This window comes from Odocoileus virginianus, chromosome 5, assembly GCF_023699985.2.
Source record: "Odocoileus virginianus isolate 20LAN1187 ecotype Illinois chromosome 5, Ovbor_1.2, whole genome shotgun sequence".
NCBI lineage: Eukaryota > Metazoa > Chordata > Mammalia > Artiodactyla > Cervidae > Odocoileus > Odocoileus virginianus.
Window position 1 is genome coordinate 49,566,747 of NC_069678.1, and position 23,839 is coordinate 49,590,585.

General features: G+C 38.4%; 1 protein-coding gene across 2 annotated transcripts in view; it reads right to left on the reverse strand.

Annotated features, from left to right (window-relative positions):
• AK5 (adenylate kinase 5) overlaps positions 1 to 23,839 on the reverse strand; it is a 260,255-nt gene that overhangs the window by 187,952 nt on the left and 48,464 nt on the right. For both annotated transcript variants that reach the window (XM_070467898.1, XM_070467897.1), the window contains exon 6: positions 17,075 to 17,266. In XM_070467898.1, the coding sequence (XP_070323999.1) occupies positions 17,075 to 17,266 (192 nt within the window). The remainder of the gene's footprint in view (positions 1 to 17,074; positions 17,267 to 23,839) is intronic.

A 23,839-nucleotide genomic window follows, 5' to 3' on the forward strand; every position in this document is an offset into this window, starting at 1 on the left:
TTCTTTACCACTGAACCACTAGGGAAGCCCTGAATGTCATATTTATCACTGAATTTCTTGCAGTATTTCCCTAGTATGGGGTTCCTTTGGATACACTAGAGACTTAGCAGGGTTTTTAAATGATATAGTCATGAACAAATGTATGGAACCAGCACCCCTACCTACTGTTCTCGGTGTCTGAGACCATCCTCAGGGAGGTAGAAAGGGGAAAGAAATCAAGAAAGTGAAAGCAAAATTGGAAGAAGAAAAGAGAGAAGAAAAAAAAATCAACATCAAGAGTCTATAAAATAGCTTCTGAAGGGCTTTTACAGCTGGAAACAGGTTTGGCAATGCTTCTTTGAGACTGTTCAGCTGGGTTCAATTTTTTCAGTTCATCATTTCATAGGAGCTGCAACAGCCACCTTTAAAAAATGTCACTGGATTAGAGGAATTTCTATTTTTTCATAAATCTGATATAATAAAAGAAGATGAGAAAGTAACACAGGACATGTGGTTGCTATAGCATTAATAATACGTCTGGCCAGTTGGGAGGCAATACTTTCCAAATAATAATAATGAGTGCATGCTAAGTAGCTTCAGTAATGTCTGAGTCTTTATGACCCTATGGACTGAAGCCCTACAGGCTCCTCTGTCCGTGGGATTCTCCAGGCAAGAATACTGCACTGGATTGCTATGCTCTCTGCCAGTGGATCTTCCCAACCCAGGGATTGAACCCACATCTCTTACGTCTCCTGCATTGGCAGCTGGGTTCTTTACCACTAGCACCACCAATAGTCATGCCTAATTAGTGCTTTCTCTGTGCGGGGCACTGTATTGAATGCTTTAATTACCTTTTTTCATTCAATCTTCACAATGAACCTAGAAGGTACATAATATGAAATTTACTTTTCCAGGGTCATAACCAAGGACCTGAGAGTTTCCATAACTTGTACCAGGCCAAGAGCTGGCTAAAGCCCTACAACCATGATGGGGTTGCCCCTGAGTTTTTAATCACTGTCCTTGTTTTCTCCTTTGATAAACACTACTTTCACTTGGCTGGCCATGTTTATTTTTTCTGTTTGTGTCTCCTGTCTAGGATGTGATTAGGGTATTGGTTTAAATCTATGCTTCAGTCAGTAAATATTGAACATCTACTACATGCCAGGTAATGTTCTAGGAGTTTGGGATATTAGTGGTAAAGAAATCACTTAAAATACTTTCCATCATGGAACTTTCGTTTCATAAATTGCATATTCTTTCTGAAATTTGCATTATTTGAGGAATTCTAATTTACCTTATCAGAGCGTGGAAAAGAAAAAAATGAAATCGGATGTGCAATTTAAAAGCTAAATTTTGAATCAAGAGACTTAACACTTAAAAACAAAGCATACTTCAGGCATCATAAATATTAGAATTCTTTTCATTTTTTTGTTGGCCACATGTCTTGTGGGATTTTAGTTCCCTGACCAGGGATCGAACTCAGGCCCCTGGCAGTGACAGCACAGAGTCTGAACCACAGAACCTCCAGGGAATGCTTGCAGAATTCTTGAAAGATATAACATAGGATTAACTGCAAGATGTGAAAAAAGGTTTTCAAGCTGAAAGATACTTTTTGGCTTCGTTTTTGCTTCCTCTCCTCCCATTCATGGACTTAGGGACTCCAACTTAGGCACTAGAAATAAAATATTGAAGACAACAGTAAAAAGACAAAGAAGAAAGGAGAAGTAGAATTATAAAATAGTGTAGTAACAGTCATGATAGAGATCAAATGTGGTGTTGGGGAGCTCACGGGGGCATCTGACCCAGACAGAGTGGTTTCCCCGAGGAAGCCATCTCAAGAGTGACAGTCCAGCCAGGTCAAGGCAGAGAGGCGGAGCTGGGCAGGACTGAAGGGAGAGGGAAGAGCTTGGGCAACAGCCTGCAGCTCAAGAGAATGCAGTCTGTGAGCAACAACAAGTGAGACACAATAATTGAGCCAACTGAAGTTTCCTAAATTCTTTCTTCTCTTCCAATTTTAAAGTAGAGCTATCACTTCACAGAAAATGGAGTAGAGCAAGTGCCGTGACAGAACTGTCTATTCATGCAGTTTTAGGGGATTAGTTACTTGATATTGCTAATAACAAATTTCAGTGTTTTAGGAATTCAGATGGAATTGATGAAAGGGAAAGGCAGTCAGAAGAAAGCTGCAGACATCCGACATTGCTAACACAGCCAGGAGGACTACGCTATCTTCTGAGACAGAGAGGGTTTAGTTGGAAATTCCTACTGAATTCAGTTATAAGGGATCATGTCAGTTGTAAGGGATCATGTAATCTCTTGGGACTTCTGTTGGAATGAGTTTATCATGAACATATGAACTCTAAAGCCCTGGTAAAAACACTAAAAATAAACACTATCAAGTATGTATCAAGTGATGGTGGTGTCTGCACTGAGATTTTTAAGCAGAAGTTTCAGGATAGAAGAAAAAGTTATATTTCACAACAATCTTGATATGTTCAAACTAAATTTTCAGGGAAGAAACAAGATTCTTAAAAAAAAAAATCCAGTGTTTATTTTTCTCTTCCTTGATCCTGAATTTGACAGCAAGTGTAGAAATTGAAGCAATACTCCTTGGTATTTTCTGAGAAATCTCTCAAGGTTGCTGACATTTTCAAATAACCTGTGAATTGGTGATGGTTAGAGGCCAGACCACAGAGGAAAGCATGAATTTTTGAACGCCCCAGTTTAAAACACTGCTGAAAAACTACTAATCCAATCCAAATGAAAGAAGTCTAAACAAGGTCTTGGTCACACTAAACTTATTAGAACTAATTCATTCAACACAACTCATAAATTAAAGCATTAATTCAATAACGATTTTAAAGCACCCTCTGTATATCTGCTACTGCTCTGGCTGTACAGTCCCTGCTAATTTGTCCCTGAAGAGACAGTGAAGGGTCAGGCTAACAACCTACACATACCCAGGCCTCTTTTCTACAGACATCCTTTTCAATTCAGGGTTGTTTTGCTACTTCATATAGGATATGAAGGACTTCATATAGAATATCTGAAGGACTTCCCTGGTGGCTCAGATGGTAAAGAATCTGCCTGCAGTGCAGGAGATGTGCATTCAATCCCTGGGTCAGGAAGATCCCCTGGAGAAGGGAATGGCTACTCACTCCAGTATTCTTGCCTGGAGAATTCCATGAACATAGGAGCCTGGTAGGCTACAGTCCATAGGGCCACAAAGAGTCGGACACAACCGAGTGACTAACACTTTCAACTTTCACAGAATATCAGAAGACCAAAAACCAGTGTCTTCATTAATATCTGAGTGAGTGAGTGAGTGAGTGAGTGAGTGAGTGAAGTCACAGTCGTGTCCGACTCTTTGCGACCCCATGGACTGTAGCCCACCAGGCTCCTCCCTCCATGGGATTCTCCAGGCAAGAGTACTGGAGTGGGGTGCCATTACCTCCTATTAACCAGAAGTCTCAAAAGAATTGCCCCAAAAGAAACCGATGAATGAGTATACTTATAAGTTTATTTTATACTGTATGCAATTAAATTCCAAAATTAGGGAGGGGGCAATCAATGAGAAATGAGAATGGTTAGTATAAAATTTCTTTTATTTCCCCACTCCTTCCCTGGCTTTTCAGCTCTTCATTCAGTCTTTTCTGTCCATCTATATCCATTTCCAATACTGAACTTGGTAATGACAAGGACTTTTAGTAATTCCAAAGGTCTGATTACTTCCTTGAATTCGTGGAGTAACCTCCATAGATTGTCCCAGGGGGGTGTGAGTTCATTCAGTCCCACAGGAGGAATCCTGGAGAAAGGAGAAGCAATTTACTCTACCTTGCAGCCCTCTGTGCAACCTTCCATCATCGCAATGGTCAGATGCATCGAGGCTACTCGTTTATCCTTTTCTCCTGCCTTCTCCACCTGAGCTCTTTCAGAGCAAGGGCAGATGCAGAGCAGAGCAGCTTGTACAATTTAGGGTTTATCTAACAAAGAACAACAAGCTCTTGTCCTTACCTGAAATGAGGTAATTTAGGGATAACACCTGGCACATCTAAGGCACTTAAAATAATTTAAATACCTATCTTATGGTGTTGAGTGATTAAAACAGGTAAAGATTAGAAGAGGTAAAAAAGCTAAAGGGCTGGCACAACACTTGCTTGATCTAGTATGTTAGTCCTTCTCCATTTCTCCTAGGATGAGATTTCTCAGTTAACATCTTGTGGTTCCCATTACTGTGGCTTTATCAATATCTTTTCTGTTTTGAGAGGGAGGCTAACCCTTTTCTTGGCTCAATCCCTTGTTATTAACAAAATGGACTCTGTGAGACAGGATCTATTTCAAACCTCAGCTCCAGTGCGTTCCTGAACCTCTTTGAACCTGTTTCCTTCATTAAACTTTAAGGTCTGTTATTAGACTTAGATGTAAAGTAGATAAAGGTCCTGAAATAGTAAAAGTACTTACTGAAAAGTAGCTATTATTAAGCACAGACACTATCTACTTTGCCCATTTTGGAAAGAATTCCTAGCAAACATGTTTCCCAATATCTTTTTAAACCAAGAAAATGGAATTAAAAAAAAATACAAACTTTGTAGTGGTTATTGTCTGTTGGGTCATCTAACATCTGTCCTCTGTTCCTTTGCTTTCCTCTACATCAGAGGCTGAGAAGTGAAGTAATTAATTTTTCAGCCTCTCTTGTAGACAGGTGAAATCATGTGACCCAAAGAAAAAGGGTTAGGACAAATGAGACTAAAGTAGGAGTAAATGAGGGAATTTATGGGGAAGCTCTTGCTTTCCTAGAGAAGGATAATAGATATTATCCCAGGCTTTTGCCCTAACCCCTTTGTCCTATTTGGAATTCTAGATTTGATGACTAGCAGCAGTAGCCATTTTGTTACAATGAAGAAACACATCAAAGAGGGTGAAACGGAAAGATGGAGCTTGGTTTCCTTGATGACACCATTAAGTCACTACACATGGCTTAGATCATCCATCTCTGTACTTATTTTTACACAAGTTAAATAAACCCGCTTGTTTAAGCCATAGATATTCAACTATTCTATCACTTGAAATAAAAACATCCCTAACAGGTACAAACTTTTATTTTTGATGGTAACTGACTACTGTGCAGTGGTTTAATGGACTCATGGGGTCACATCTGTAAAATACAAACTTTTATTTTTGATGGTAACTGACTACTGTGCAGTGGTTCAATGGGACTCATGGGGTCACATCTGTAAAATGTATAGTGCTCTCTGCCATGAAAATAAATTGTTCCAAATGTATCTATAATTTTTTTTTTTTTACCAAAATCATTCATTTATTTACTCAATGAGTTATTTTGAAACAACTATTTGTGGAAAGAATACTTGGTAATTCAATAGACTCTGCTGTCTCGTTGCTTGGATTTTAACATTATCTTATAATCGTTTGGCTAAACATTGTCCTTAATACATTACTCTTCTTTTCCCATCTCCTTTCTATTCAACTTTGCCAAGAATGCAAATAGGAAATCAAAATGGTTAAATTGGTAAAATGTATCTTACATCTCTTGCAGGTGATTTATGAGTACTATTCTTCCACAAGCACTTTTTTGGCTACTCCCATGTTTTCAGTGGGTTCCAGACAGCTGTAGGTCCAGATGGTTGCCCCATAGAGAAGTAAAAGCTTGTGGCACCCACAGCTTTTATCATCATCTCAGCTCAGGCCCTTATCAAATTCTTTCAAAATGCTTTCTCCATTCAATGATTTACACACAGCTACCAGCTTGTAATTCTAGCTATGCCATTTCCTTGCTCACGGCCTTGAAAGCTCACCCCTTCTTCCCTAAAAGCTGAGCACTTTTGGGCCTTTGTTATATTGATCTCAGCGCCTCTGTCCCCCTTCCTAATTCTCAATAGTTGCTTATATACCTTACCTGCCTTGTGTCTGTTCATGTTTGCTTAGAATGCCTTTCCTACCCATTTCTGGGCTCTCTTCCCTACCCCACAAGCACCAATGTTTATAGCAAAGCCTTCCTTCGTCTTTCCAGGAGGAAGTCACTGCCCTGCCCCCAACTCTTCCTCTTGCTGGTCTATTATACCTCTGTGTGTGGCACCCACGTCTTCCTGTACTATATTCAACTTATTTATGTTTACATTATTGCCTACACACAAATTCCATGAAGGCAGATCTATCTCCACATCATCTCTGTATCCCTATGGTGCCTGATGTGGTCCCTCTGTTTGACATGGAATAGGCTCTGGATAAAACTGTTTGAATGGATGGCTATAAAAGGACTGTCATAACAGGGAAGATGAATTGTGAAACCCAGAGTAGATAAGGATAGAGTTTTGCCTGAAGCAGAACTGCAGGCATGGCTTTACATTTGATTGCAGAACTGAGCAAGGTCAGAAGATGATGGATAGTGTCTATAAACAAAAATACAAGGCCCAATAAATGGCCATTGCCCCTAAAATTTTCTTCTTGTAATGTGAGTGCAGATTAATCAATTTTATGAAATATCTTAATCATTTTACATCTGTTATCTAGTGAGATCACTTTTTGAAAAACCTCTAAGTGTAATGCACCAACAGAATAAATTTTCTCATTTATTCTTTTCTGAGAAACATAAATGAAGAGATTACTGTTGAACAGAGTGCTTATCAAATGATAAATGCCTGGAGAAAGCAGTAATGGGCTTTCTCTTCAAGATCCAGAGTGCATAAGTGTCATGTTTTAATGAAGGGACAATATTGCAATCACAAGTGCTGCCTCTGGGGTCAGTGCTCTGGGTCTGGGTTGAGGCTCTGCTGCTCTTATCGGATCCTGGGCTAGCTACATTTTGGTGTACTTCAGTTTTCTCATTTATAAAATAAACATAATAGTAATATAAGCCTCATGGAGATTGGTGAGGATTAATGACTTACCATATATGAAGCACTTTGAATAATACCACGCACATACTAAATAGTTATACTGCTGCTACCCATCTACTCATAATATATTTTTGCATTTTCCTCACTGGCAAGTCTTAAATGCCTCTTCTTTTTTTTTTTTGTTCACTTAATATAACTACGGGGGCTTCCCTGGTGGCTCAGATGGTAAAGAATCAGCCTGCAATGCAGGAGACATGGGTTTGATCCCTGAGTCAGGAAGATCTCCTGGAGAAGGGAATGGCTACCCACTTCAGTATTCTTGCCTGGAGAATTCCATGGACAGAAGAGCCTGGCAGGCTACAGTCTCTGGTGTTGCGAAGAGTTGCACATGACTGAGACACTAACACTTTCACTTTCATTTTCAATTTAACTATAGCACTCAGTTCAGTTCAGTTCAGTTGCTCAGTCGTGTCCAACTCTTTGCAACCCCATGAATCGCAGCACGCCAGGCCTCCCTGTCCATCACTAGCTCCCAGAGTTTACTCAAACCCATGTCCATCGAGTTGGTGATGCCATCCAACCATCTCATCCTCTATCGTCCCCTTCTCCTCCTGCCCCCAATCCCTCCCAGCATCAGGGTCTTTTCCAATAAGTCAACTCTTTACATGAGGTGGCCAAAGTACTGGAGTTTCAGCTTCAGCATCAGTCCTTCCAATGAACACCCAGGACTGATCTCCTTTAGGATGGACTGGTTGGATCTCCTTGTACTATCTCTATTTAAAAATATTGATCAATTTCAGTTTTGTCTGAAACATATTTAATCCAAGAACTTTACCAAAAATATTTTCTTATTCATGTTCCCTATAACTGTCAGTATAACATATTGAAATAAATTAAGACTTAATTCTGGAAGTGTGGAATGTTCCCTGACACCATTGTCATAATTATTATTCTGATCACAGAGTGTCTCCTGGAGAAGTGACCAGCTCAAAGTGTGTGTATGTATATATTTTATCAGGAACTGAAGGGCTGAAGCAACAGTGTCCAGGAAGCTCTTAGTATGACATGACATTCAGCTACCAACTATCTACCAATCTACTTTATTTCAATTAAAAAATTATAAAGACAAACCATTGTATAAGGCAGCCCCCAGGCCTTAAACTAAAATAGTCTTAGGTAAACTTGTCAATAACAGCTCTTGGAACTGGGATTTTCTTAATGTGAATTTTCCAAATGTATTTGCTTGAATATTATCTTGATTTTGTCCACACTACTTATTTCATGGTTATCATGTGAAAACTCTAGTTTATACTTAAAGTGATTAAAGAGTCATATGTAGAGTTTTTTGGACTCTATTTCATGAGTATTTGTAATAATAAAATCAGCAGAAAAATATCTTGTATCCCTTTGGGGCAGGCACCATGTCCCTTCTTTAAGTTCCTCCTCATTTTTGCTGTAGACGTCTGTATGAAACATCACCATGAGTATCACATTTGTGGGTGTGAGAGCTCTTCTCATCAGGCCCTGACAATAGGTTCACCATTTAATCAGCATCAATTTCCCACTTTGAAAGGAACTGCAATCCCTGAGTCATTTGGCTTGCTCTTTACCAGTGGAGTGTGAATAGGTCTGATACTGAGTGAGCTTTGGGTATGGAAAAGTTTTGTCAGGATGCTTGCTTGTTACTGAGACAGAACGACAGAATTAGATATAAATACGGTATCTGCTTGTTCTCCCTTCTGTTTTGATGCTGTTTAGGAAGCAGCATAATTTGCCCTAGAAGTGTGGATGTTACGTTGCTACTTTGTGAGGAAATAGCTCTCTCCCAGTGCTCTAATCTTTCTTTCTATACAAAAAATCTGAGAATGAAATGGTATCACAACTGTACTTTAGTTTTCAGAGCCCAAAATAATGAAAGTTATGAAAGTAATCAGATTCACTTAGGGAATTTAGTTCTGGATGTTTCAAAGCCAGGGTTACAAAGATTTGGGTTAACAGGTAAATTAAATTGGTCCCACTAACTAACCCACAGAGATGGTACCCTCCTAAAGTAGGCCATGGTACTTTTTCTAGGACAGCACTGTCTTGCCAGCTTTATACACAGTACAATTTGATAAGTGCCAATTGCCCAGAGAGAGTGATTCCTTATAAGTTGCTCTTAAGTCAAGTAAAAAATGGATATTTCTCATGTTTCTTTGGGGTACTTCACATTGAAGGTATATCAGTATCAGGTTTCATGCCACAAGGTACTGTCTACTTGATTTAAAAGTATTTTGAATTTAAAACAATTCAGAGGGCCAAGCATATACACCATCATTACCCAAGTATCTTATAGAAAACCCCAGTAGCCTTTCCTATTTATTAACCTTTGAAAACTCCTCCCTGACTATTTTCTGTCTTACTAAATCCACCAAAGAGGAATCAGTGAGGGCTTTGGTTACGTAATGAATGTTTAGACAGCATATTATCAGTGATGGTATGTAAAGGAAATGTAGCTTCACTACATTACATAGAATAAATTTATCAACCTCATGCATTGGGATGCAATCACAGAATTTTCCTCCTAGTAATTTTAGGAGAATGGATTTGTTTGAGTAAACGGGTATTGGGTATTTCCACTGCCTTCCTTATGTATAGGTGGGTTGATGAATCTGCTGAGAGTTTTTGCTGTTCGGATTTCTTTCTTGCTACCCCGTGCAGTGATGCTAATAGAGACGGTGATAATTAACCAATGGCCGTGCACTAAGTCTAGAGATAAGTGTATTTGTATTTTAAATTTAGCATTGATTCCTATGAAAATTGAAGTTAATTAAGAAATAATTATTCATCAGTTTTGTCTAAATTAACTTGTACTATTCCATTTTCCCTCTGGCTAGGAGTGCCTGGTGAGCTGGAATTACATAGTTTCAGTGGTAAAATTTGAAGGAAGTCATATGGTGCAAATTAAGCAAACATAGTGCCAAAGGGGTTATCTGGGGGTTCAGGGACAATGTCTGGTGAATCACTAATAGTGTGATGTTGACAAGGATGTGTTCTCTAAGCCAGCACTGATGCCAGTTTATGATGAAGTGTTCCCTAATCTACAACAAATGAGAAAAATAAGACAAATGTTGGGAATTTTTCTTATAGCCAAACAGATCCATTTTAGTGACTTTATGAGTTTTATCATTACTAAATTTTTTTGTGCTAAAAAATATCCCTTTCAAACAATGATATTAATAGATTTTTCCCCCCCTTTCTAATGCCCTCACTTAGAAAAAATTTTTAAAACGTCAATTTGGGAAATACAAATTGAAACAAGAAGATACCACTACAGACCTAGTAAAATGGCCAAAACCTGGAACACTGACAACGCTGAATGCTGCTGAGGATGTGGAGCAATAACAACTCTCGTCTCAGGGAGAATTCTCAGGTGAGAACGCAAAATGGTGCAACCAGTTTGGGAGACACTTTGGTGGTTTCTTACAAAACTACACATACTCTTACCAGCAGTCACGCTCGCTGAGTGAGTGAAGTCGCTCAGTCCTGTCTGACTCTTTGCGACCCTATGGACTGTAGTCTACCAGGCTCCTTCCACCATGGGATTCTCCAGGCAAGAATACTGGAGTGGCTTGCCACTTCTTTCTCCAGGGATCTTCCCGACTCAGGGATTGAACCCGGGTCTGCACTGCAGACAGACGCTTTAACCTCTGAGTCACCGGGGAAGACCTCCCTGGTAATTATCAAAATGAACTGAAAACTTATGTCCACACAAATACTGGCACATGGATACGTATAGCAGCTTTTTTTTTTTTTTAATAAATGCTGAAATTTGGAAGTAACCAAGCTGCGGATGAATGAACAGATAAACTGTGGTATATTCAGACAATGGATGTGCTCAAAAGAAATGAGCTATCAAGCCTGGACATGACATGGAAGAAACTAAAATGCATATTACTAAGTGAAAGAAACCAATCTGAAAAGGCTACATACTACAAGACATTCAACTTCATGACCTTCTGGAAAAGGTAAAACCTTAGAGATAGTAAAAAGATCAGTGGTTGCCAGGAGCCAGGTTAGGAGGACGGAAGTGGGTGAGGGTTGAATAAACAGAGCACAGAGATAGTTAAGGGCAGTGAAAATACTCTGTAAGATATTGTAATGATGGATACATGGCACTATGAAAGTGAAAGGCACTCAGTCATGTCCTACTCTTTGCAACCCCATGGACTATACATACAGTCCATTAAATTCTCCAGGCCAGAATACTGGTGTGGGTAACCCTTCCCTTCTCCAGGGATCTCCCCAACCCAGGGATGGAAACCAAGTCTCCCACGTTGCAGGTGCATTCTTTACCAGCTGAGCCACGAGGGAAGCCCAAGAATACTGGAGTGGGCAGCCTGTCCCTTCTCCAGGGGATCTTCCTGAGCCAGGAATCAAACTGGGGTCTCCTGCATGGCAGGTGGATTCTTTACCAACTGAGCTACCACGGAAGCCCACGTGGCACTATACATTTGTCCAATACCATCGAATTTACAACACCAAGTGCGAACTTTAAGGTAAAATAGGAGCTTTGAGTGATTATGATGCATCAATGTAGGTTCATTAATTATAACAAACGCAACACTCTAGTGAGGGACATTAATAATTGGGGGGACTGTGCAAGTGTTGGCTTAGGGGGTATACAAGAAGTCCCTGTATCCTCCTCAATTTTGCTGTCGACCAAAAAGGGTTCTTGTGATTCTCTGGTGGTAAAGAATCTGCAGTGTGAGAAATCCAGGTCCAATTACTGGTTAAAAAGATCCCCTGAAGAAGGGAATGGCAACCCACTCCAGTATTCTTGACTAGAGAATTCCATGGACAGAAGAGCCTGGCTGGCTATAGTCCACGCGGTTGCATAGAATTGGACATGACTGAGGGACTAACACTAAAAGTGTCCTAAAATAATGAAGTCTTAAAAAAAAATCTTTATCTTAGTCCATTAAATTTTTTTTCTGATCTATTTAGTACTGAAATTATGGAATCATTGGCCTATGTGACCTTGTTATATCTTAAGATAGCTTATAATTAGCCCCTTGTCTGCTTCCCTAGGAAAATTGATGTTGGCGAACAAGAAATAAACTTGTTCTAATATCTTCCACTCTATGCCTTTCCTGCCTGAAGAGATCCAGTCAGTTAATCAGAGTGTTAGTTAGTAGGCCTCTTCATACATCCTATGACTATAGTTTACTTCTCATTTTTAAGTTATGTTTCTCTTGCTTCCTACTTTATATATTAAAAAAGTCCAGAAGAAAAATGACCATCTTCTTACTTAACAGACTAAAACTAAATTCAGACTTTCACTAATGGTCACCCATATTAGGTAGCATTTGTTCAGTGCACACAAGTGTCAATGCACACGAGTGTGCAACCATTTCCCTGACAAGTTGAATGATGTTCCAGCTGAGTGGACTATCCAGTGATACATGCATTTTGGAAACTAATAACATAAACATTACATCCAACCCTATTAATTTTCAAGCATTTTAAAAGACCCTTTTCTTAAAAAAAAAAAAAGTAAACCTCAGGTATTTTTTAGAGTCCATCAAGCTTCCAAAGAGTTGACCTTTTTAAACTAAAGTTATTTCTTTCAAATGGGTTCTAACTAACTTATGAAGATAACTAAAACAAGGACTAGTTTTTTAAGCTTTTAAAATAAAACTAAGATGAAAAATTATCACTAAACAGACATATTATTGAAACTTTTATACAGCTGCATTAGGGCTTCCCAGGTGTTATAGTGGTAAAGAACCCGCCTGCCAATGCAGAAGACATAAAAGACACAGGTTTGGTCCCTGAGTCGGGAATATACACTGTAGGAAATGGCAGCCTGCTCCAGTATTCTTGCCTGGAAAATTCCATGAACACAGGAAACTGGTGGGCTACAGTCTAAGTGCTCCAAAATGTCATGAGACAGCTTTGAAGAAGAACATCTGACAAACTTCGGGATCTCGCAGCATCCTAATCTTTAATTAGGAGCAAAAACCTGTAAAAGACGTGATGAGCTATTACATACAACCTACTTGTATGTAAAAAATAAGTTAAATAACTTGTAAGTTAAAAAATAAAAAGTTTGTCTGAAAGGTTCTATGAAGCCCCTAACATATTAGCCCTGTGATTTGCTATCATTTAATTCATACTTGCACAGATAACTGTATAAGACAAGTATTATAAAAGAATAAAAATGAAGCAGTCCATGTGATGGGAACTGGCAGTAAGATATATTATTCAGGCAATAGCTTGTTTTCCTGGCTATTTCGATTAGGTTCTCTCCTCAGTCAGACTGGATTTGTTTTTTAGTCAAATCTGCCAACCAACATAGTTAATGTTGTAGTGAAAAAGAAAAAGAATGGGTTGACATCTGTTATAATTTAACTACCATATTCAGACACAGCCATCATACCGCTTGATTACACGGATGATAAAGAAGTCAAAAAAACACTAGGACAACTTTGTAACTGGTTAACAGACTGTTTTGGGCTTTCCTGGTGGCTCAGCGATAAAGAATCTGCCTGCATTGCAGGAGCTACAGGAGACACGGGCTTGATCCTTGGGTCGGGAAGACCCCCTGGAGGAGGGCATGGCAACCCACTCCAGTATTCTTGCCTGGAGAATCCCATGGACAAAGGAACCTGGCGGGCTACAGTCCATAGAGTCTCAAAGAGTTGGATACCACTGAAGTCACTTAGCATGCACACAACAGACAGTTTTAAAGAGAAAAAGAGAACTTGGTGAAAAGTTTTATCTAAATTTTTCACTTTGAATTTCTTTAGTAATCCATCTGAGCTTCCCTTGTGGCTCAGCTGGTAAAGAATCCACCTGCAATGCAGGAGACCTGGATTTGATCCCTGGGTTGGGAAGATCCCTGGAGAAGGGAAAGGCTACCCACTCCAGTATTCCTGGAGAATTCCATGGACCGTATCATCCATGGGGTCGAAAAGAGTCAGACACGACTGAATGACATTCACTTTCACGGTTCAGTAATCTATGGGAGAAAAAGCAACAGAGAACCCTTCAAGAGCACGGACTTGTTAGTAGTAAAAAAAAAAACCAAAAACTGGGGTTTTGAAAAATGGGCATTAGAGGTGAAAGGAAGAAAAAAGAGGAAATGTGAAAATTGCAAGGTAATTTCAATCACTTCTGTTTCACTTGCAACATTTCTGGTAATGTTCTAAGTACTTGATACCCATTTACCCTCAAAATTACACTGAGGTAGGTACAATGATGATTATAACCACTGTATGCGTCAGGTAACTGAGTCACAAAGAAGATAAATAAGCTGCATGAGGCCACACAGGTGGCAGGTGACACAGCAGGAGCCTGGACTAGGCAATGTGGTTACGTGGTACATGCAAACCACCGCTGCATGCATTCTCTCATTTCACCCCTACAACATTATGTGCCAGATAACAGCATCTCTAAGTTAGACACAGAGACTGGGTCCTGAAGCACCATGAATTTATCAGATGGTAGTGGAGCTGAGACTTCAGGTGAAGGGTTTCAGACTCTTAAAACCCGAAGGAACAGAGGCACCAAGATAAAGTTTCTCACCTGTACTGAGAGGTATGTGGCCTCTGTGGTCTTTACAAAGCTCATACAAGATCACAGATGAATCCTACTCATGGATGGGGAGAGTTTGTTCTACTCACTACAGGGAATTTCTGTAGTCCATGACGTATGTGAGGGCATTCTGTACATTCTCCCATGCAACAGTCATCACACTTAATAAACCACTGTGGGACTTTCCTGGTGGTCCAGTGGTTAAAGTAGAGATTGAACATAGATTCAATCCCTGGTCTGGGAAGATCCCACATAACTCAGAACAACTAAGCCCGAGTGCCACAGCTATAGAGACCTTGCACCTGGAGCCAAGCTCTGTGACAAGAGAAGTCATCACAATGAGAAACACGCACGCCACTGCTAGAGAGTAACCCCTGCTTGCCACAGCTAGAGAAAAGCCTGGTCGGAAACGAAGACCCAGTGCAGCCAAAATAAAAAAAAATTAATAAATAGATAAATAATTTAAAACCTCATTGCTTAATATCTGATCCCCCATAGACTTGCAAGCTCTGTTCATCTGCTGACAACATACTATGTACCAGAGAGGCATAGTACTAGGAGTTTGAAATATGTCAGAAGATAAAATAAAGATCCTTAACTTTTGCCTATTTAGCTTTGCACCACGCGCACCTCACAGAGAGTCTGGCACCCACTGATTCTCAATAAATATTTACTGAATGAATAAATGGATCAATTAGGAGGGGTAGGTAGAAATAAAGAAAAGCTATAGAGAAAAGGAAATATTTGGAGTTAATCTATTACCTCAGATCTTTATTAAAATCTTAATATGCATTTGATTAATCAGGATGACCATTTAAATTATTTAACTTATCTTTAAAAGCAGAAATCTACATTTTAATTCCAAAAGCGAACTGTGTCCGGGTTCTGAAGGAGGACACACGCGTCAGGATGCAGCACTGGCTTCTCTGTCAAACCAAAATTTTCAGTTGTTTCACAGAACTTAGCTTGTGTTTGTGTTCACTGATTTTCAAAAGGTGACTTTCCAATGCAAGTCTTCTCCCAGTAATTAGAGGCGTTTATCTTAAAGCTTATCCGGGTTTAGCAAGGAGGTTACAGGCTGTCATCCGCATTGTTATTGACTCCCTCAATTAGAGGCAATGGCATTTCACCTCCATGCAAAATATTAGTAAATTAACAATCCCCACTCTGCATTCATTTGGGAAATCTCCTCTGATTGTGATGATGAACGTGACAAGCAGGGAGTAATCAGAGACATTCCGGTAATAACTTTAAGCCTTGCAAACATCAATTAAAACTCTGGCTCTGCAGCTTGCTGTTGGGGTTTGGTCTGCAGGGTAAATTTCTATTTTCATGACACAGTGCAGAAGTCAGCATTGGTAATTGCAGGAGAAGCAAGCAACAACCTCAATACAAAAGAGCCAGAGAAACATCCACTCTGATTTTCTTGATTCTTTCATATCACTCAAAGTCTCTTTTAAACCATAAGATGAACTCTGGCATTGTGAACAATTTTCAGATCAGATTTATAATTCTCTGACATGACAACTTTGACTCAAAGGGCAAATTCTAAAAAACATTTCTTTATAGTGCTAAAAAGACTGCAAAGGGATTATTATTCAAATGTCATGACTGTCTCTTTCAATCTGGGGGCATTTTAGGCTAAAGTAGAGATTTTTTTAGCACAGTAATTGTTAGGTCATAGGAGTTCTGTGGATGAGCTTCACAGTAGATTTACCTAAAATTTATGAAAAACACCTTATGTGCATTTTATTGTATTGAGAGTGTCACTTTCATCAGATTTTCACAGGGGCTTGTAACTCCAGTAGTCAAGAATCTTTGGTCCCATGAGAAAGAGCTAAGGGCTGAGGAGAGGGTGCTGCCAAGGTCTGCTTGCTCCAAGGAGAACCCTGGAGCTGCACTGATTTTAGTGTGTTTTGCAAAATGCCTCAGCTGGCCAATGATCCTCTGTCTCCTCTGTTCCATACTTGAACCTCTGATGTTGCGGGGATCATACATTTAGCTGAGACTTCACCTCCGCTTCCCTGTATTCTAATAGCTGTACAGACTAGTGGTTCAGCTTCATCCTTCTTTGGCACATTCATTATCATTACTCACAAAACAAACTATGAAAAAATTAATATTTGCATTGTATAATGGAGCAGAAAGAGCAATGCCTTCCATTTTGAGACAATATCACTTCTTTATGACAAGTCAAACACATTTTTACAGGGCCATCAGAATCTTATTTCTTTATGTGGTACACTATGATAAAGTTTAGCTTACAATTTAAGTTTAACATATCAATTCTATTTTTAAGTTGATCAGTTAGTTTTATTAGGTTTTCAAAGACTGAAGAGTTCAGAAACTGGGCAAATGTTACTTAAAATGATAAAAAAAATTACTTTAAAATACTTTAAAATTTGGGGACGATAGAATTCTAGCCAAGGTTAAAATTGATCTTTTTTTTTTTTTTGGTAAAATCAATTAAAGTGAAAGTATTTTTATTGTTATGCCTTAATAAGGGCAAATCAGGTCAAGATTGCCAATTTTTTTTTTCATTGTATCTCCACCTAAGAAGAGTATTTTTTTTTAAGTTAAAGGATTTCTAAATGATGACATAGGATAATTAGAAATCTGAAAGATTGTTCTTGTAATGGACAAGTAAAGTACATTTGACTTACTGTCATGATAAGCCCCTTTTCCTGGAAGTATTTAACCAATGGAGCAGCGTTCTGCTTGAAGTTCATCAGTCTCCTTTGGGTAGCTTTCAGATTGTCATCAGGTCGCCCCTGTTGCTCTGCACGCTTCAGTAATCTTTCTTTGAGTCTCTGATTGGCGCAAGCCAGGAACACCACCAAGTCAGGAGTACAGATCTGTGGAGACGGTCAAACAAGCAGACAGGCATTCAACATACCAACCTGTGTGAGTGTGGGCAGAGGCACATTTGCGTAGTGCTTTAAATAAATGATCTCCAATTTTTTTTTTTACTGTATCCTCATGATAATAAATTATTTGAGCATGTATCCCAATAAATATATACTTATTAATTTATTAATTATTAATCATGAGTGCATGATACACATGTGCTCATGTGCTTGTGCTCAGGCATTCAGTGGTGTCTGACTCTTGGGGACCTGACAGACTTTAGCCTGCCAGGTTCCTCTGTCTCTGGGATTTTCTCAGCAACAATACTGGAGTAGGTTACCATTTCCTCCTCTAGGGGATCTTGCTTACCCAGGGATCGAACCCACATCTCCTGCATCTTTTGCATTGGGGGCAGATTCTTTACTACTGAGCCACCAGGGAAGCCTCATGCTACCCTAATATAGTATGCATGTTGTAAAATACACACAAAAATTTTTAAAGGATTTTTAAAGGATAAGATATGATAATGGTAATATTAGCATTTTCTTCCCACATTACAGTGGTTTGCTTTATATACTCTGGAGACCACTGGTTACATAATGAACCCTGGAGTCTGGGAAACTTGAATTAGAGTTTGTGCCCTAGGATTTACCAGCTGAGCTCTGGGCATATGGCTTATCTTAGCTAAGCCTCTGTGTCTTCATCTGTCAAAAGAGATATATGTACTTCCTCCCTGAGTTATTATAAAAATTAAATAAGATATTGTGTGAAAAAAATAGCACAAACTTGATCCATGGTAGGTGTACAGCAAATTTTAGCCACATTTACTATCTCTTGGTTTTCAGGATTCTGTGTTGTTCTGGTTCTCCTTTAACTTTTATTTCCTTTAACTTTTTACTTTGCTGTTTTTTCCCCCTTGCTCAAATTTTTTCCCATAAAAATACAATACTCACAAATAATGATTTCTGAGGCTTAGATTATGTTTTGTTTTGCTTTACCTCTCCAGGTTTTCATTCTCTCAGCTCCCTTCCGCTGGTCTCATTTCAACCACTTATCCTTTGTTGATGGATTCCAAATCTACATTTTCAGCACAGACTTTCAACAGCACTTATATCCTATATTAGCAAATGTTTATATGATGGCTCTACCTGAAAGTTTTAATGTTACTTATGACTCAGCAAGGCCAAATCAGTTCTGGCAACTTTTTACCTAAGTGAAATTCCCTTCTTGCTTATATATGTATTTGTTTGTTCCTTTATTTTTACTTTAGTAACACTACTTTCCCGAATCTTTCAATTAGAAGTCTTGTTATTCAAATTTTTACAAATTTGAATCAAAGATTCTTTAAATTCTATAGTGCTATACAGTTTTCAAAATTTCACAAACATGATTTCATATAATTCCATAATAGCTCCTTTTAAAAATCCCTTCTTTTATATTTCCCCCACCCACTAGTAACCACTAGTTTGTTCTCTATATCTCTGAGTCTGCTTCTTTTTTGTTTTATGCCCTAGTTTGTTCTACTTTTTAGATTCCACCTAAAAGTGATATCATACACTTGACTTTCTCTGTCTGACTTATTTTACTTAACACAATGTACTCCAAATCCATCCATGTTGCTACAAGTGACAAAATTTCATTCTTTTTTATGGCTGAGCAGCATCCCTTGTGTATCTGTATATACAATGAAATGTATACACCCCCCCCACACACACACATGCACCACGTCTTCTTCACCCATTCACCTGTTGATGGACACTTACGTTGCTCCCATACCTTGATAATTGTAAATAATGTTGCTATGAACACTGGGGAGCCTATATCCTTTTGAATTCTCAGCTAGAAATCTTAATATAATTTCTAACCCTTATAAAAATTTCAGTCTCAGGAAGCCCTCACCACAGATGGTGGATTTTTGTCTTGAAACACGATTCATGTGTCTCTTCCTCCAATTCCCAGTGCCACTGTGTAAGAATAGGCGCACACTGGCTAAGTGATCAAGAGCATGAATTTTAGAATCAGATGGTCCTGATTTCATCAGTTCAGTTCAGTTGCTCAGTCGTGTCTCTTTGCGACCCAATGGATTGCAGCATGCCAGCTTCCCTGTCCATCACCAACTCCCGGAGCTTACTCAAACTCATGTCCATTGAGTTGGTGATGCCATCCAACCATCTCATTCTCTATCGTCCCTTTCTACTCCTGCCTTCAATCTTTCCCAGCATCAGGATCTTTCCCAATGAGTCGGTTCTTTGCATCAAGTGGTCAAAGTATTGGAGTTTCAGCTTCAGCATCAGTCCTTCCAGTGAATATTCAGGACTGATTTCCTTTAGGAAGGACTGGATTGATTTGCTTGAAGTCCAAGGGACTCTCAAGAGTCTTCTCCAATACCACAATTTAAAAGCATTAATTCTTTGGCGCTCAGCTTTCTTTATAGTTCAGCTCTCACATCCATACATGACTACTGGAAAAACCATAGCTTTGATTAGATGGACCTTTGTTGGCAAAGTAATGTCTCTGATTTTTAATATGCTATCTAGGTTGGTCATAGCTTTTCTTCCAAGGAGCAATTGTCTTTTAATTTCATGGCTTCAGTCACTATCTGCAGTGATTTTGGAGCCCCCCAAAATAGTCTCTCACTGTTTCCATTGTTTCCCCATCTATTTGCCATTAAGTGATGGGACCAGATGCCATGATCTTAGTTTTCTGAATGTTGAGTTTTAAGCCAACTTTTTCACTCTCCTCTTTCACTTTCATCAAGAGGCTCTTTAGTTCTTCTTCACTTTCTGCCATAAGGGTGGTATCATCTGCATATATGAGGTTATTGATATTTCTCCTGGCAATCTTGATTCCAGCTTGTGCTTCATCCAGCCCAGTATTTCATATGATGTACTTATATTCTGCATAAGTTAAATAAACAAGGTGACAATATACAGCCTTGACGTACTCCTTTTCCTATTTGGAATCAGTCTGTTGTTCCATGTCCAGTTCTAGCTGTTGCTTCTTGACCTGCATACAGATTTCTTAGGAGGCAGGTAAGGTGGTCTGGTATTCCCATCTCTTTAAGAATTTTCCAGAGTTTATCGTAATCCACACAGTCAAAGGCTTTGGCGTAGTCAATAAAGCATAAGCAGATGTTTTTCTGGAACTCTCTGGCTTTTTTGATGATCCAACAGATGTTGGCAATTTGATCTCTGGTTCCTCTGCCTTTTCTAAATCTAGCTTGAACATCTGGAAGCTCATGTTTCACGTACTGCTGAAGCCTGGCTTGGAGAATTTTGAGCATTACTTTGTTAGCGTGTGAGATGAGTGCAATTGCACGGTACTTGTCATAAGAGTCTGCTATTAGTTGTTTGTCCTTGGACAAATGGTTCAATGTCTCTAAACTTCAGTTTTCTCAACTGTAAATAAAAGGGAAATCTATCTTATCTCAGTAGTTTAGTATGTCCCATTAAAAAAAAGATTAATTTTTTATTGAAGGATAATTGCTTTACAGAATTTTGTTTCAAAAAACACGTTTAAGTAGCTTTTGAGAAGTGTTAACAATTTAGAAAATCACTTTGTAATTTTTGTATGGTATGTGGTAAAGAGATTATGTTAAATTAAAACTTATCAAATATTAAACTGCAAAATACAAACTTAATAACATCTTTGGTAACATTCAGTCTTGCCCAACATATCATATGATATCCTTTAAATTTACTTTGAATAACCTGCATAAGGGAGAAGATAATTTTTGACAAATAACTTAAAATGATATTATATTGTTCTTGGTTTGGTCATTGTGTATATTAAAATATGGAAAAAGCTTCAACTGCTAGCTCAGTGTTGAATGAAGATAATACTTCTTTCATAACAAATTAAATGCTTTATTTTAATATCTTTATGCTTTGTTTCAGACTGAAAAGTATGTGCTTCTCCCTACATAACACAAAGAGGTTATTGCTGTTGCTGCTGTTCTCTCGCTAAGCCTTATCTGACTCTCTGAGACCTCATGGACTGCAGCATGCCAGGCTTCTGTGCCTTTCACGATCTCCAGGAGTTTGCTCAGATCATAATGAGGTTATGGAGAGACTTAAATATGTAATAATCACTATATTTTGTCTTTTAGTATTGGCTTTTGAAATTTAAAGACTTTTTTACACTTTGAATAAAACTGCATTTTATTTATTCATATTGGAGTGGAGTGTCAGTCGCGTAGTCGTGTCTGACTTTTTGCGATGCCGTGGACTGTAGCCCGCCAGGTTCCTCCGTCCACAGGGTGTTCCAGGCAAGAATACTGGAGTGGGTTGCCATTTCCTTTTCTAGGGAATCTTTCCAACCCAGAAATAGAACCAAGGTCTCCTGCACTGTATGCAGACTCTTTACTTACATTAATAGACTAAAAAATAGTCATAAGTTTAGAGAAAACTTGAGTGGAATATCTTTGTGTTGTTGTTTCTTTAATTTCTCCCAGTACTTTTTAATGTAGAGCTTTGTAGTCTTCTATACAATGATCTTGCCCATTTAAAAATTATTCCTGTGAATTTGATATTTTTATTTTTATATCTAAGATTTTTGATCAATGAATGCAACTTCAAGTCCAATATAGATAAATTTGAAATGAATCTTCAAAGTTATTTAATTTTATAACTGTGACTAACTTGCTGTCTTTCCTCAGTATGAAATAGCAACATATAACTAGTGACACAAAAAGTTAAAACATGGAACAGGCAAGACCACCAAGGAAGCTGGGATAACCAGCTGACTACTCAACATTGCCCTCAGCCACAAGCATGCTCACCTAATTCTTAGTCACTCTTACATATGTCCACTCATTAGGGCCCTCCTTCTTCAGTGGTGCCCATTTTAAAAGAAAAAATTTAGTATTTTACTTTTTTTCACAAAATGTAAAACAGAAGCAGACATCATTCTTTTCTAGAAGAGGTGAAGGCCCTAGAAAATTTTCATGAAATTCTCTTATGAAATGTTGAAAAGCATAGCCATACCTTTTCTTAGCATATGTCTTCAAAAGGTATTCACTGATTGAGTGAGTGAATAAATAAATGAGAACAAAGACCAAGGTACCGCTTTTATCTATGTGGAAGAAACTTTCCAATTGTTGATTTCTTCCATTGGATTAACTAAATCAATCTTTGCTTTTTGTCTTTTTCATTACATAGACAAGTCAATCTTCCTCCATTCATTATCTCAAAGTTTCTTATCTGAATAATTACTCTGCTAAAAAGAACCTATGGCTATCTTTGATTGGCAAAGATGCATTATTCACTGAGTCAGATTGCAAAATGAGCTTACTTTAGTGAGCCTTGTTCTTAACTGTCAGTGCTCTTAACTGCTTTATTTTTTTTAATTAATTAATTTTTTTATTGAAGGATAATTGCTTTACAAAAATGTTCTATTCTTTAGGAAGACCTGTGAGAAGGCCTAGAGACCCTACAGTTCAGATCACACTGAGAAACCAACAAACAAAATATGAAAGAATACCAAACCAAAACAAACAAAAAACCCTCACAAGAGAGAAGATCACAGTTGGAACAAAAACTGGAATCACAGAAACTAAGAGATGGGAAATTTTTGGAGGTTTCCTAGCTCAAATTAATGCCAAACCTGCAATCATCTCTACAATCTCTTGACAAGTGATTTTTAAACTTGAATGTTCTTTGTGGGCATTTCTTGTGATGCCTCACTACTTATGAAGTCAACCCCCTTCATTACAGGAAGATGCTAATAACTGGGAAGTTTTTTTCTAATACGGGGCTAAATTACTTTCTTAATTCTGTCTAGTAGGTAAAATGTAAAGGAAATAATTTCTTTCAATCATTAAGCATTTATTGACTACACACCACTACCACAGAGGCTTGACTAGACTGAACATGGAGATAATTTCTGGGCTGGGGGGACAAACGCTGGCATATAGGGCTCCCCCATGGAAGAGCCATAGAAACTACTACTGCTGCCCCCAGTTTAGGCTCTGGTTGGAATCCTGTAGGGCTGCACCATCAGAGTATGTATGAACCAGCCCTCACAGGACTCAATTCCACTTAGAATCATCCCAAATTCTCATTATACTAAATGTGTTTAGTATAATTAGGCACTGAAAAGAGAATTAGTGAACTAAAAGGTCATGAGAAATTATTGAGAGTGAAGCAGTGGGGCAGAGAGGTAGGAAAGTACAGGAAAGAGCAAAAGAGACATATGAGACAAAGGTTAGAAAGTTTTGGAAGAAGAGAGAAAATGAAGAAGCAGTGTTTGAAAATAAAATAGCAATTGAATTTTCCCAGACTCAAGAAGTAACATAAAAACCAAGAAGAAAACTAAACAGAAAACTAAGATCTAAGCACATCATAGTAAAACTCCTGAACGGCTAGACAGAAAAAAAAAAAAAAAAAAATCTTTAAAGCATCCAGAAAGGAGAAATGACAGATTACCTTCAGAGGCACAACAATGAGGCAGCTAAATTTGTCAAAGAAACAATGAAAGTCAGAAAGTAAGGAAATGACATCTTTAAAGGGCCAATAAAAAAATCTGCCATATAAGTTTCAATATTTGGTCAAAATATCTTTCAAAAACTAAGAGTAAATATA